The 15,804-nt window shown below is 45.2% G+C and overlaps 1 protein-coding gene across 18 annotated transcripts in view; it reads right to left on the minus strand.

Moving 5' to 3' along the window:
- FBRSL1 (fibrosin like 1) overlaps positions 1–15,804 on the minus strand; it is a 502,004-nt gene that overhangs the window by 277,166 nt on the left and 209,034 nt on the right. For 17 of the 18 annotated variants that reach the window (XM_066331467.1, XM_066331461.1, XM_066331474.1 and 14 more), the window contains one exon: positions 6,272–6,373. The exons of the other annotated variant lie outside the window; for it this stretch is intronic. In XM_066331467.1, coding sequence (XP_066187564.1) covers positions 6,272–6,373 — 102 coding nt within the window. The remainder of the gene's footprint in view (positions 1–6,271; positions 6,374–15,804) is intronic. 18 annotated transcript variants of the gene reach the window in all.

Genomic DNA, 15,804 nt, shown 5'->3' on the forward strand with positions numbered 1-15,804 from the left:
TTCCACTGCTCTCATGATGCAAAAGAAATTAAGACACCCTCTGTTCAGTTTCTTAAAGCTATAGGGTTACTTACTGAACTCAAAAGACAGCAGGAAAGGCTTTAAAATCCAGTAATAGTAAAGGTAATGGGGCATCTCAAGCCAATTCCCTACTCTCAGTGGGTCAGGCAGGTTTCAACTTGGATCTTCTGTATCCTTGATATAAAACCTAAATATAAGGGGATTAGCTAAAAGCAGGTGATGGCAGCACAACCACGAAAGTAGCTTGTTGGTAGTGCTCCCCTCCATCCTCTTTGGCTAAAGGACACAAATTAACATATTCCAGAAATGCCAAGAGTTCATTCCTGCTTTTCAGACACGTGCCACTTTCACTGGCTGAAACCAAGAGTGGATCAAGTACCTCCAAGTCAGCTGTTGAAATGGCTCTTTTCAGCCAGAGGCTATTCCCACGTGGCACAGGACAGTCCCCAAAACCTCCAGCCACTGCTGTTAATGCCATCCTTGTGTCAGTGTGGAAGCTGAGGCAGGGAAAGACTCAAATGGTCACTTACACAGCATTCAACAATAGAAAATATGGCTTCAGCTTTGAATACTGGAGAAGCCTCATATTTCCTTCCCAAGCAAGTCCCTTATAAAACTCCAATAATCTCAGAATGAGAAGGGTAAGTGGAGAGGAGGGCAAAAAGAGCCAAGGGCAGGAGATATCCCAGACCTTAACACAGAGACTCTTAATGCAATTAATTTCCATAGCCACACTCCTGTCTGTGATACAATGAGTTCAATTGACATGGCAAAGGTCACCCAGTGCATCTGATGTTGGCTGAGATTAGAAACCCGGACCTGACAAGATAACCACAACACATGATGAATGATTTGGATGTCATGCGATGCTTGAATGTGTTCCTTCTTGAATTCACTTTATTCTGTTGGATAAACAGAGAGTGTTATGCTTAGTAACACTGCAAAACCAGTCTGGTAAGGTATCAAACTACACAAGGTCTGAACATCTGTAACTGGCCTGATAAGCTAAACAGCTTGTACCCAAGACACTTTTATTCCTCCAGCTGATGGCTGCAGACAGCAGAAGGAAAGCTGGTGACTGACCAGGAATGAACAAACTGAGTGCAGTTAGCCAGGAACAACAGGAGAAGACCTCACAGAAATGTACAGAACCTACATGAGCGCTGCTCCCGTTCAAACCTTCTCCTCTGCCAGCTTCACAAAACTTCTCCAGACTTTCCTTTTTCCTAACTATCCCTCACTGAAACTTCGTGCCAGTCATTAGAACTTAATTTCTGCTGAAGCCGTTTCCATGCAAGGATTTTGTGTTTTGTGGGACGCAGATAAAAGCAGACAGCATGCTGAAGGGACGGGAATTTTTGCCTCCAGAAGAATGGGATTTGCAAGGTTTCATGATCCTTCCACGTATATTCAAACCAGTTTCCCAAGAGTCATGGTTTGTGGAAGGAGTACTAAAACTATCCTGTTACTACTCTTTTTGACTAGGATGGTCTTATTCTCTTCTCCAAACTGTGGATCAGATCCCAGTGTGTCACACATGAGGAAAAATGGACAGCACATGCCACAAAGAGTTTGCAGCCCACACATCACTACCCCAGGCCTTCCAGAACCTCCTTCAGTGTGCTCTGTAACAGCCCTGACCGTGGCACTGAGGTCCCACTGCCACCCTGCTGGAGCCAAGACCAGGCATCCCACGCGCACCAAAGTTTACAGTGTGGATAAACACGGAGATGTGGTGTGACTGCGGCCCAATTCTCACTTCAGAGCTTCATCTGACTGTGCTTCTGGCAAGGTACTGAAGCCTGAGGCACACATGAGGGACCTCCAGCTTTGTACCTCACTGCTGCTCTAATCCCTGTGCCCCAGGAGGGGAAGTGTGGTGAGGGAAGGGGGAGACAGTGCCTGTGATGGCACACAAAGAAAAGCAGATCACAGTGAACTGCCTGAATTAGAAATCACAGAAGTTATTTTGTATTCATCTACCAGAGAGAGAATTTTATATCTAGCCTATACAATATGCTAAACACTTATCAAAGAACATTTAGAGAGAGGAAATTCTTTGCATTTCCTAGAAGACTGCTTTTCGTTTATTATGTTTAAAGAAAAACAAACAAACATATGAGGATAGGATGATGAAAAATTAGAAAATATAGCCTGGGGGATGAGAGGAAAAGGCTCTCAACAACTTAGCAGCAGCGCTTGCTGGTTTTATGCACAGCTGAAGCCAATCCCTTGAAAAGGAGAGTTTTGACTCTTAAGTGGCCAGCACCTCTTGCAACATATTTCCTAATCAGCGAGTATTTATGGTCGATATTTTATATTTCCAATTTCCCCCTAAGGGCTCCTGAGAATGCAGCACACCTGCCAACCTTTTCAGCTGGGCCAATAATTGCCAATTTGCTCTTTGCCTTAGTATATCACTCAATTTAGCCCTGGCTGTGCCCTGCATACATCCTCATTCATCTCTGTGCCCCCATGACAATTAGAGTGTTAGCTTCAGCTAACTAGGGCAACTATTCTACTAGGGTTGGAAGACAATTATTAGTCTATTTTCCCATCTTGTGGCAACAAAATTGAGAATCCATGACAATTACATTCAGCAATTCTGCACTCTGCCGCCTGCTCCCCCTCCTTGCCCCCACCTTCCGAATATTTCAAATTATCACAGCTCTACTACCACATTCAAATTTTCCATGTTCACAGGGAGTGAGGCTTCTATTTAAATGATAATGAGGGACGATCCATTCAATTTAGTGAGGGAGAAAATCCATTAAAAAGCAGGCAGTTCTTAAGCTGATGGGTCAAGAAAAAGATAAAAACCCTTTTTTCAAGCCATTATACAAGGCTCTGTGTGGATTTTTGGACTGTTCAGGACATCAGAAAAGATTAGGACAATTATGGAACATGGGGAAAACCAAAACAAAATGCCCAAGCTTTCCACTTTTACTTGGGTCAACACAACAAAATAGCAATATGGCTTATCTGGCTCTTAATTCTCTGGCAACTTCCAATTACCTCCCACTGAAAGGCAGCAGAGGAAAATCCCATTTTGGAAAAAGGCTGTTGACTCTGTTTTGGTTGTAGAAGACCTGAGAGTACATGTGTAATAAGGATGTCAGCTCCATAGTAGTTTTTAAGGGATTTTTACATCAACACTGGGAACATAAACAAATGGCAGATTCTCATCTCCTCTCTGCACCACAAAACCTGGGTTAAAACATCACTTTTTCTGCTCTGAAGTTTCATCATCCCAAAGAAGAGCCCAGCCTCAACAAATCAGACCTCTGAAGCCAGAGATGATTTCACTAGATCATAATAAGCATTTTTTCCCCCCAATGACCCATAATAAATGGCACTCGGTGTAATGTCTGGAAAGACTTACTATACAAGCCAGACAATTACTGTCTCACTATGAAATTGTATCATTCTCTCCCCACAGAATTTTCACTTGTGGCAAGGAAGGACCAAAATGCTCTGGGTTTTGTGGTGGACGAACCAGTGGCTGTTTGTGTGTGTGTGTGCACAACATAATCCATCATTTGTCTCAGTTTTCTTTAGAGTGCAATTACTTCACGACAGACCAGGCCACCTCTTGACTTCATAGTCCATTAGAGACTAATGACATGCATTAATGTAAATAAAGAACAACTTGCTGGCATCCCATTGAACAAGTCACCTCAAGAAACAAATGGCACAGAGGGGCTGAGCTGTTCAGAAGAGTGCCTCTGAAATGGGGATCAATGAAGCTGGAGGGAGGGTTTAGTGCTCCTGAGATGGCACCACTACAGCCAACACTTTGATGGGCACATTTCCCACCACGCCTGCTGTGTGCTACCCTACAGCACCCAGACCTGTCACCTCCTGCCTCGTTTACTCCACTGTTCACCCCACTTAATGGGGAAAGGCACGGGAGGGAAAGGCAGCACAAAACACAGCCCTGAAGGCCAAATGCACCAAGAAACAGCAGGAGAGTGAGAACCAGCCCAGGTGCCTCCTGCTGCAGAGCATCCACCTGCAGGGTGCTGCAGCCTCGGTTTGGAACCACCAGCCTCCAGGAAACACAATTCCTGCCTTCCCTGGACACCATGACTGCCCTGACCCTGAGGACATGTAAGGAGCTGTGCCATGCCAGTGGCACAGCAGCTATTTAAACAGCCTGCTGGGACACACAGCTCCAGAGCCAACAGGGGCCAGGCACGGCTGGACAGAAAATCCTGCAGGAATCAACACTCAGTAGCGTGTTGTTGTCTCCTCTCCCTTTCCCTGCTCCCTCTCTACAGTCAAAGAACCAGCCTGCCTCCTCATCCCTTTGCACAGAAATGGGGAAAACCATCTGATTGCACCCGTGGGACTTCCCAAGACTTTCAGACAGTCGCTAAATAAGCTACAGAACATGTACCAGTGCGCGAGGCAGCGTTATATGTAATTAAAGCTAAATTGCACTCATCAAATAATGAACGAAGAGCATTCCGTGATTCGTGAACCTTCCTTTTCAAACTGTTTAATTACTAATTTGAAAAATTCTCATTTGCCATGGGTCGCCAGGTCACAAGAGCAGCTTCAGCAAAGCTCTGAAGTGTGCCCCGGCCTCCAGGCACTGCCCAAACGTCTCCGCTGACTAAAAAAGAACAGAGCGCCTATTTCCCACTGAATTTTGCTGCCTGCTGAACAGGCTTTGAAGATTTTGCAGGAATTAGGCGCTCTGAGTCAATTCCTACAGGCTCAGCCTGCAACTTTGGGGGCAAAGGGAAAGGAGGAGAAATACTGGAAGTGCATTGGCTTAACAAGAAAAGTCTCCAAGACCACTTAACGCTTTGACCTAAGCTAATGTCTAAGCTGGAATATGTTATTCCCTTCCTGCAGCTCCCAGGCACTCCTGCTCACACGTCCGTCAGAAGTGGCCGAGGGCAGGGGAAGCTGGGAATGGCATCGAAGCACGTGTACACGAAATTACCATCATTATTGACTAATAACACAGCCAAAGATGTCCCACAGCACGGGGGTTTGTCCCCGCGCCCCCCCGGCCCCACGGCGGCGCGTGGGCTCGCAATCCTGGAAGCAGATCACAGGACACGTTATTTTTCTCTTCCTCCCACTGCGTCGGCTGTTTACAGCGCCCCATTCACACTCCAAACATGTAGAGAGAATTTTCCCCCGTCACATTTCCCTGTCAGAGCTGTCAAGCTGAATCCCGCTTTAATCTGCCAAAAGCACTTTTCTGCTGACATTTTTAATAAATACTTTCAGCTTTTAAACACATTTGTGGGAGCCATTTTTTCCCCTTTTTCTCCTGTAGAACGGGCTCTGAAAGCCTTAATAGCAAATACATTACACTTATCAAAGGCTTTCCCCCCCTCTTCCTTTTGCATCCTGAAGCGGAGGTAGTGTTTTCAATTTTAAAGCTAAATTAACTGTCCAATTGAATTTAGCTGGTGTGAGCCGTTTTCTGTGACAGGTTTTAGTTATGAAGCATATTTTACATTAATAGAACTCAACATGAAAACCACTCACTCTGGGATTTCTGTGGCTTGCCATTGAAATGGCAAATTTAATATTTCAGACATGCTCATGCCAGCGTTTGATTATTGTTCTTCATTTAAATCTCTCCTAACGGGAAAGGTCCTAATTAGTAAAAAATCATGTTTTAATGAAGGCGAAATGCTAATTGCTAACACAAAAAGCCTTCGTATAAAATTATCCCAGCACTGCCATTGATTTCTTGGTGACTCAAAAGCCCATTTGTGTGTTTACACACTAAGGCACCGTTTGCTTTTGTTTTATCATAACATTTCACTCAATGTACCATCGAATTTCCTGAGAGAAAGACAGCTTTCCCCCAAAACCCTCTCATATCTTGGCGGCAGGAAGCATAAAATTAGATGAACTAACTTTGCACCCAAACTACGTGATTACGTGCAGCAGTTAAACCCAAAGAGGCCGTAAAAAGCTTTTTAACACAACTTCTTTGAAAAAAAAAACCAAAACATCAAGCCATTTTTCCCCAAGGAATAACAATTCCATTTTGTTTTCCCATCTCTGATCTTTCGCTTATCATATTATTTGCACCATGATTATAGTGTTTGCAAGGCAGCTCAACCACTTATGCCGTAACACTCAATCATGACATAAAAAAAAGTTATTACACAGTGACCTCTGGATGCCAACATTTGTTCAGCAAGATTTATGAAAAGCCATGTCAGCAGCGGGAATTGCTGCAATGAAGCGATGCTTTCTCCTGAACGGTACTTACATCACTGAGACGGTCCCTTGAGCTGCTCCGCTGAGAGCTTGTGGCCTCCCTGATGCTGTCTTCCTCGCTATTTCTGCCACTTCTGCTTGTAGGGACCTTCATCTAGAGGGAGAAGAAGGAGGGGGAAAAAGGAGATTTTCAAGCACTGCTCTGCCACCTGTTCCCGAGGTTGCCGACAGCAGTTCAGTCAATGTTTCACTCCCACGGCCACGGCGCCGTGGGAGCGGTGGAATGCAGGGGGCTCCTCTGACCACCTGTGCCCACGCTCCTTTCCACTAAGGTGAAGAGGGAAGGTGCTTCTGGCACCCGTTGGAAGCTCAGGTGAGGCTGTGCCCAAGTGCTGGGGCCTGACACGAGGGGGAAATGGGCAGACAAAGCCCCTTCCCTCTGCTCCCAGCTCACTCAGCTGGGGCACTGCTGTGCTGCCTGACCCACTGGCCAGGCCACTGCTGCCCAGCCCAGAGATGTGCCCTGGGGCCACCCCAGGGACTGCACTGAGAGCTCATGATGGCCTCTGGGGGACACTGGCCTGAAACAACTTGCCTAAGATACCACACAGAACTTGAAGTAGAGCAGGATTAACTCTTACAGCCAAGGCTGGTGCTCTAACTGCTAAATCATCCCACTCCCTCCACCTGAAGTTGTGCTTGTGTTTGGATAGAAGTGAGAGAGCCAATGTTTGAAATCACAGCAGCCTTCCTCTTACATCTGCAAAGAGTGTTACAGGGGGAGAAGAGGGGTAGGATAGATGTCATTCACAGATTCATTCCTGGGCTCATTTACTAACAAATTATTCTGCTAATTCCCTCGTGAAATATTGGGTGGAAAGAAGTGTTTAATTTATTAATAGGTTCTATTCATATCAGTTTGGTTCCATTTAAATTACACTATTTAAAATGTCGGCTTGTACAAATTGGTATTTTTAATGGCAATAAAATCCCTTTGTTTCTTGCTGTCCTGTTCTTTGGTGGTGCTGGCAGCCAGCAGGGTTTGCTCGTGGTGCTGATGTAACCCCTGCAGCCCTGCCCTGTGGCACTGGGCACACTGGGAACACTGGACGTGCTGTCACCATTGTGGCACAGCAATCTGAGTGCTGGGAGCACTGATCACTCCATGCACTCCACGGATGTTTGACAGTGCTGCCAGCTAAGTGCCCCACACTTGTGGGGCAATATTTTAATGACATGTTCAGGGTACTGTATGGAGAATGAGCTCCAGTTCTCATCCAGACTGTACAGCCCTGTATGGGCTTGAGCAGCAGAAGTAAAAGGAAAAGAAGCAGAAGGAAAAGTATCGTGCTCAGTAGATTTCTGGTTAATGTCCTTGCTCTGTCTGCCCTTCTGCCACCTTACACATCACCAATACACTTTCTTCTGCAGGGCAGGACTTTTAGACACACCTAAGTGATAAAAATCAAAGGGTTTTCGTGGCTGTGTCATCACACAACCACCAGTCTCAGTGCAGTGCCCTGTCTCACTCCTTGTCCACCACCCTTCAAATATGTTGCCCACCTGAAAACTTTTATCAAGACCGATATTTCATCTTTGCTCCTACATCAAAATGTTCAAAAGCACAGCACAGCAATGAGAGATAGTCCCTGCTGGGATGTGCTGGAAGCATTTCCAACAACAGTGAGCTTGCATTTGCAACTATCCACACCATGTATCAAGGCAAGAAATAATCCAGTTGAAGTTCATGATGCTGAATCCATATTGTCTGTTTCCATAATAAATAGGTGAACAACACTGAAATGGGAAATCTAACTACCCTACATCAATATTGGCCATAAGCCATCAAATTTTAAAGTCCACATATAATTAAGTAAATTTGGTAAGATTTTTTTTTCCTAAATACATTAAATGATTGTCATTCGCTTATTTTATTCTTTTTGAGGTCTTTATTAAGCAATTACTACTTCAGCTATGCCATTATCTTGCCTAGGATTGATGCCAAGCCAATAAGACAAATGGTAATACCCCATTAATTACAGCCTTTCATAACACTGGCACACCAGCTTTCTTCTGTCATCTGGGTCTTTCTACACTTACTCAAAACCCAACTCCACTGGTTTCAAGTCATCAGCCAGCTCTTCTGAAACTCTTGGATGTAAAGCATCTGACCTGCCAATTTCAATCCTTCCAGACACAGCAGGTGCTTTGTTTTGCCCTGAAATAGGAACCACTTCACCATTACACGGCAGAATTACAATTTCCCTAATACAGCACAGAAATACCCACTGAATTCTGCAGCTTTCCGATCTCTGATCCATAACCTTCTCCCTCCCACCTAGGAAAACATCAAAGCCTGTCAAAATTATTACACATCTAACTCCTAGACAGCTGCAAATTAAAGGAAAAATAAATTATGCCATTCCAAATCCTTTCACCTTCCCAACAGCAAATGGTTGCTAGAATTAATTCAAAAGGACTAAACTGCCAGCTGTTTAAAGTTAGCACAGACTCACCCAACCTGTTACCAGACTGGATCTTTTTGCTGCTTTTCTTGAGTTACAATCAGCTCCAAACACCACCTGTTTCTTTTCTCCAAATTTCATTAAAGGAAAACTACACCTACACACACAGTAACAAATTGAGACAATTTGACCTGACAAGGTCTTGCACGGGCAAGCAAATTAGAAGCATCACTGCTGCCATTAACCTTTCCAAGTAAATATCAATTATTAAACTTGCTGCACTACCTCTGTCCCCAGTTTGCTGCTGTGAATTAAGAGGGTCATCAGCCTTTTTGACAGATCTTGTTCATTTACACCTGCTGCCTGCCAGCAGGGGAGCCCGCACACCCGCAGCCCCAGCGCTCAGCCAAGCTGCCTTAATTCATCAGTAATTACCCTAATGAGCCACATGCAGGACCCAAGGAGGAGGACAAGTTGTTCTGCTAAATGGATGCATTGGTTTCAGGGGCACTCTCAGCAGACCTCGGTATTAGCAAACTGGTCAAAAGCCTCTTTCCCAAAGTTGCCACTGGCTCAGGTGACTTGATTTATAGTGATTTTCTCTTGGTGTTTTTGCTTGAGTTCTAGAAATTCCTCCTGACCACGTTTCCTGATTGAGTTTTACTAAAAAACTAGTATTCCTCTCACTTGGAAAAAGTCATTACTGTTCCAGAGTCTGCAAATATGAGCTGGGCTCCTGGCCCCACTCCCACCCTGGGGCTGTCATCTCCAGCTCAGCACAGACCCAACCAACCAAGTCCCCAAATCCACATACAACACATCGCCAGGGACCTCCAGAGGCATCAGTGCGACACCAGCCATGGGGATTAAACACCTCAGGTGGATGAGCCAAACGCCCCATGTAAAACTTGAGCAGCTCATATTGATTGTCCAGGGTATTTACACACAGTGGCAATATCCCTCAGCAATCAGAATTACATATGCAATTCAGCGTTACAGGCTGTTCTCACCCAAAATCAAATCCTTTTGAGACACATGTTGCTTGTCCCCATCCTCTGCATTACCCACTGAGTGCACCCAGGTCCTGGAGCAAAAACAACCTTGTGGATGGGTTTGTCCTGTGTGAAGCAGGAACTGTGTTCCAAACTGGAACTGGGGGATTCCAGCAGCGTAACAGAGACTGGGGAACAGCAGGAGGAAGTGTGTGGGCCAAACCAGAGTGTGTTTGATTGAGTTACCCTTAGGTTTGCTCAAAGTGTTTTGGGAGCCATCTGAGAAGCAAAATGTCTCAAAATAACCCCAATGCCCAAGGCTCTGCAGAGAGGGGCTTGGAAAGGTGCTCCTTAGTGTTGTCTCCAGAGGGCTGGAGGTAGGAGGGAATCTTGGCTTAGATCAAGGCTGACTACTGTGCCACTTGAGGAGAGCAAAGCTGGAAGAAAATAAAATGGCACAAGAGGACAACTGAAGCTATTTGTTAATTTATCTCTTCCAAACCCTAAGACAGCAAGGCATTAATGTCCATGCATATGAACTGAAACACTGAATAGGTGCTGAAGTTTTACTCCAGCAGAGCCTGTTTCATCGATGAAGTTAAGGGAATTCTCCAAAAGCATTAAATTAAGCCCAAAGCTGCTTAAAAACCAGAACGACGCCGTCTCCTGCAAGATAAATAACACCCCAGACCCAGCACACACTGCAGAGCAAAGCTGGTGGCAGGCAATCCTGCTCTCTGCAGTAGCTGCAGCCCAGCTTCCAGCAGGAAGGACAGATTTGTGTTTGAGAAGGTTTCCAGCTCGGCAGGAGCGGGCCAGGGCTGCAGGTGGGGAAGGACCAGGGGCAGGTACAGAGGGTTTGTAAGGCCATGATCAATTTGCATTCTGCAGGTGCTCATGGACAATCCCAAGCCACGTTCAGAGCCAAGAATTATGAACCTTGCGCTGTTGGACATCATGTAGCATGATTAAATATCATAACTCATCCCAGTAATAACTCCAGCTCTGCTATCCTGGAATGCTGCTGCCTTTCCATCTCTCTCCCATCCAACTTCCCCCTCCCTACTCCTTCCTGTGGGGTGGAGGAATATATGAATGGGCAGAACGCGCCTTGTTTCCCTAAAAGGGCTTTTTCATTACCACTATGTTGGCTCTCAGCCCCCACTTTTTAATCATAATAGATCAGCCTGCTCTCCATTTACTTAAGCTTTCCCGATGTCAGGGGAAAGCACGTTTTTATTTGGCACACCTATTTTCACATCGTGGGCACGCTGCCCCTGCTCATTATTAATAAATACACTTTGATTTATCACAAGCTCCATTTGAGTGCCACGGGGAGCCTGGGGCAAAAGGAGACAAATTCTTTTCTTAAGTTGTTCTGAAAGGTGCTGGGCTTGGCGACCCTCACCCCCATTAACCCAGCACAGCTAGTGCTCTCCTACTGGGAGCTCCACGGCCTGTGCAGCGGCAAACTCGGACTGATCTTGTGCCATCTCAATATATTTGTTCATTATCTTGCGCACACACAGAAGCATTTGGAAATGTACTCGGGGCACAGGCCAAATTGAATCATCTGCCTTCATTTTCCACACGATCTGAAGCTACAGAGCTACAGCTGCTACAACAGGCTGTGGGATTTTTATTTTCCTTCCTTAACAGTTTTTTTTTTTTCCCCCCTCGCTTTTAAAGTCACAGCAGTCTCATTTTAAACCCCTTGCTGTTGCTTGGGTTTGCATCTGTGTTGTACAAAATGGGTCTTGCATACACATAGGGTGGGAAAAGAAATTCCCAGTAACCTCTCTCTGCACAGTTCTGAAGGAAAGACAGAAAGCAGAAGCCTCAGGGAGAGACATAATTAAGATATTAATCTCAGAGATGCCTGTTCTGGTGGCTCAGATGGGTCTATTAATCCACTAATCCTGTCACCTCTGCCAGTGGACAGGCACCAGCAGGAATGGCACCCACATACTCTGTGCTGCACTCCAGAGCCAGGAATGGTCCATGAAAACAAAGCTGCCCTTCCAGATCAGAGGGGCAAAGAGCTCCACACAGCATGAGCCAAGTTACCTCCTTTCAGGAACACATCAACTTCGAGAAGAAAGTTTAATTCCTTTTTAAAGCTCTGGAAGACCCACTTTGATTTGTCTTGAGAGAGAGGACAGACCAAACACAACCTTTGGATTTCCATGTTACTGACTTCATGGTAAGTCTATTTTGGCAGGAGCCACTTGGAGGTAAGTGGGCAGAGCTGAGAGGTGTCCAAGGCCCAGAGTTTAGGTCCAAGCTTTCAGATCACCAGAGACAGGGATGAATCAACCTTATCATGCTCATCTATCTAAACTAATGCTGCTGAACACCACTTTATATTTCATCAACAGGTAATGACTTTATCATCAGCTCTGCCAAAGGACCCTTTTTCAACTCTTTCTATGGGGTTGAGGAAAAATTTCCTGCAGGTAACATTTCATTCTAACAAAGATCATGATTTCCTCTGGCTACAAGAAATGATAACGCCAACTGCTCCAAAAATGTATCAAAAATAATTGTATGGCTTGTCCCCTTCCCAATAAAGGATGATTAAACAATATTTTGGGAGACTTTTTTGCTAACATATGCTTGCATTTTATTATCAAGTCCCAGATAAGCTCATGTTTCTCTGGTAGACTATCAGCAGTAGCAGCTTTCTGCAGCAGGAGACAGTAAACTGCCTTAATAAATACAAATGCACAATTTAATTAAAATATATTGGAGACTTGGAAAAAGTACTATTTGTGGATGAAACAGTCTGTTAAGGGATTGCACTCAAGGCTAGTTCAGTGTATTTTAGGCAGGCAACAATAAGTGGCAGTGAAACATAGTGCACAGTGCTCTACCCCAATGATTAAAGACCACGCCGAAATTATAAACATCTGTTTTCCAGAAAAGAGGAGGGTGGGGGGAAGTCACCCACTTGCCTCTGGTTTTAATGTCTGAAACAAAACAAACCATTTGGCTTTAAAAATGTACTTCTTTAAACCTGAAAAGACCCTCACATCAAAACAAGGTGGAATCAGCTAAACACATTACTTCTGATTTGTTTCCTTGAAAATCCAGCCTTAATGCATTCTAACAAAATTTATCTATCCCAAGCATACCTCATAATGAGATCAACTGGGAAAAATATCAGGCTTGTTTGTATATTTTATACTTGCTCTAACTTGGCAGTTTGGAGATTATGTATTCCCCAGGTCCCTCCTTAAATCGTTTCACACGCTACAATTTGATTTTCTTTGCTTGCCCTTTTCCACAATTTTTTTTTGATACATTTTATTGAGTTCTGGCTCAGAGGGAAACGTTTCCTTTGAATTAAGGGTGCAATCATTTTTTCTCCCGTCTAAATAAGGACATATGGCGTAGAAAGCAATGTTATGGTCTGAGTAGTTTATGATTGAAGTAGGGCTCATTCTAAAAAATGACAGCAGCATCAGGTTGGATTAGAGTAGTTTTTCTAATTGGGTGGTGCTGCTGTGGATACTGTGATGGGCTATCTTGGCCATAACTCATTTTAAACACGACATGTCCATTTTTGCTTACTGTGATGAAGAAGCAAACAGCAGCAGCGTTATGATACTGAAGGAAAATTGTCCTTTTTTTTAAGCAGTTACTCAGTTCCATGATGTTTCAAAGGTTAGTGTTTGCACATTTACCTGCTATGCACACTACTGGTTCCCCTAATCCTGGTTTACCAGTTTCTTTTGGCTAGTTTACATCAATAACCTGTGCTGCAGTCAAGCAGTCTGTAACACAGTGGTTCATTTTTACCTCTCCCTGGGATGCAGAGAGCTTGAATTGACGCTAGCAAAGGATTTCTGTGCTTAGACTGAGTCAGCTGCAAAAGCAACATAACAACTTCCTGTAATAAAAAGTATTATCAGTGAAAAACCAAAATATTCAAAAGCCACTAATAGTTCCTCAGGCACTTGAGCAACATTAACTACTCACTCACTAACGACCTAACTTTGCATCTTCATGCTTGCAACCAGATATGAGGGTCACCTTCATTTCTAAGAGCAAATGCAACCCCAGCTCCTTTGGTACGGGCAGCTGCCTTTGTCGTTTGTGGAAGAACTGCTGCCTGGTGCTGTGATTAGCCAGGGCAACGTCCTGCAGTGAGCTCGGCTTCAGCTCTCTGGGAGACACCTGTGCGGATCTGGTGCCACTTCTGACTAGGGAGGAACTCTGTTTGACCTCATGGTTCCTGCAGAGGAGCCATCCAAAAAGCAGCCCAGTGCCCCGGGGGCCCGGAGAAGCCCTTCTCCCCAGCGCCCAGCACACAGAGGCCATATGGAGCAGCGGGGTTGGCTTTTCTGCAGCTCTGGAACTGCTGCAATGGTTTTTTCACAGCTTCTGGGCTGGCAGGTGGCCTGGGCTGCGGGCAGAGCCGGCACCGCGGCCGGGGCTCTCAGCATCAGGAGCCTCGCTGCCATGCGAGAGCTAATGCTTATTTTGGAAAAAAAGCTGGTGCTTAAGCAGGCAAAACTGCTCGATTTTACAGCTGCCATCAGGCCTGCATAGCAAACTGCACTCTGCATGCCCCCAGCCGCACTTGGCAGATGGCAGCAGCCAGCTGGGAGAATCTGGGTTTGACATACGTCAGTGATAAACTGTGTCAGCCTAGACCTGCTTAGGTTACAGCCAGGCAGCGCGTGTGCCCGAGCGGGCTGCCACTGCCATGGGGGAAACACATTCCCAGCCTAAAATAAACTCATTTAACCAAAACCTGCCCTCCACTACAGGGCATGCAGATGCAGATGGCACCCAGGAGCCCCTGGGGCTGGCTGGAGAGGCAGGCAAGGCAACAGAGGGGCACGCATTGGGTCTGTGTGACAAAGTGTCCTATGTGAGAAGCTGCCAAAAGCTTACCCCATGTCCAGTGGAGACAATGCCAGCTGGCTCCTAGAGGGACCCACTGCTGGCCAAAGCCAGGCCCATCAGCAGTGGTGGCAGCACCTCTGGAAAAACACACTTAGGAAGGGGAAAGAGTTGCTGCACAGCAGCAATTGCAGCCAGAGAGAGAAGTGAGAATATGTGAGAGAAACAGCCCTCCAGCCACCAAATCAGTGCAGGAGGAGCAGCAGCTCTAGGCAGCAGAGCAGAAGTTCCCCTGGAGCCATGTGGTGAAGATCACAACGAGGTGTCAGGTCTCAAGGAGTAGCATCTAATAAATAGCCCATGAGAGAACTGAAAGCCTCTGAGCCTCTTAGAGCTGAAAGCCTCCGTGCCTCTTGAAAATAAGATTTGTAGCTTCAAATTTCACATAAAGATGATTTGGACCTGTGACTCTCGGTTATAAAATGCCATCCAATATGCATCAAATAGAAAATTGATTTGGCGCAGTTTTTTTTGGTAATGGGAAAGAAATGCATGCACTGAAGATGAGCTCAGAACTCTTAGAGCAGATGCATCAAGTGTTACCAATCTGGTGCAGTGGACCATAGCAAAAGGATCACTGTAAGGGAAGTAGCTCCAAGCAGGACAGAGGGATGATTGACTAAGCATCCACTTAGCAAGGAGAGAGCTGTGTTCAGCTGGAGCCAACGGAGTAAATTAGGCTGAGCTTACACGATGCTTTTAAACACCATGTAGGAGGCAATCAGAATTGACAGCTTTAACATTGCTGCCATCTATGCATACAGATACCATCTATTAAAGGCTAACATCAACAGCTGTGATGTTCAAAGCAAAAGTAGATTTAATATACATATTAAATTGTCCAAAGCTGCAGGAGGTGTTTCAAAATATAGTGGGAAATTCCACCAAGAAAAAATATCTCTGCATATTACAGTAGTTCTCTTCTGGTAATGCTACTCCACAAAACTGAGGGATTTAATTTCAATATGAAAGGTGATGATAACCTTCAAAAGTGATTTTAGTAAAAGAAGATCCCAAAAAGCAAGGTAAACTTATTACTACTTATGTCAGACAGCCAAAGCATTCCATGCAGTGCAGCCTCAGCCTTGGGAAGAAAACAGACATTCCCCAGCCTTCTGAGAGCTAATGGAAGATATTAGACAACATTTGCCAAGAACAAAGTCCAGACCAGTTGCAGGAGCTATAGAATAGGAGATCATGTCACACAGATGTTTCAG

This window comes from Sylvia atricapilla, chromosome 17 (assembly GCF_009819655.1).
Source record: "Sylvia atricapilla isolate bSylAtr1 chromosome 17, bSylAtr1.pri, whole genome shotgun sequence".
NCBI classification, from domain to species: Eukaryota; Metazoa; Chordata; class Aves; order Passeriformes; family Sylviidae; genus Sylvia; species Sylvia atricapilla.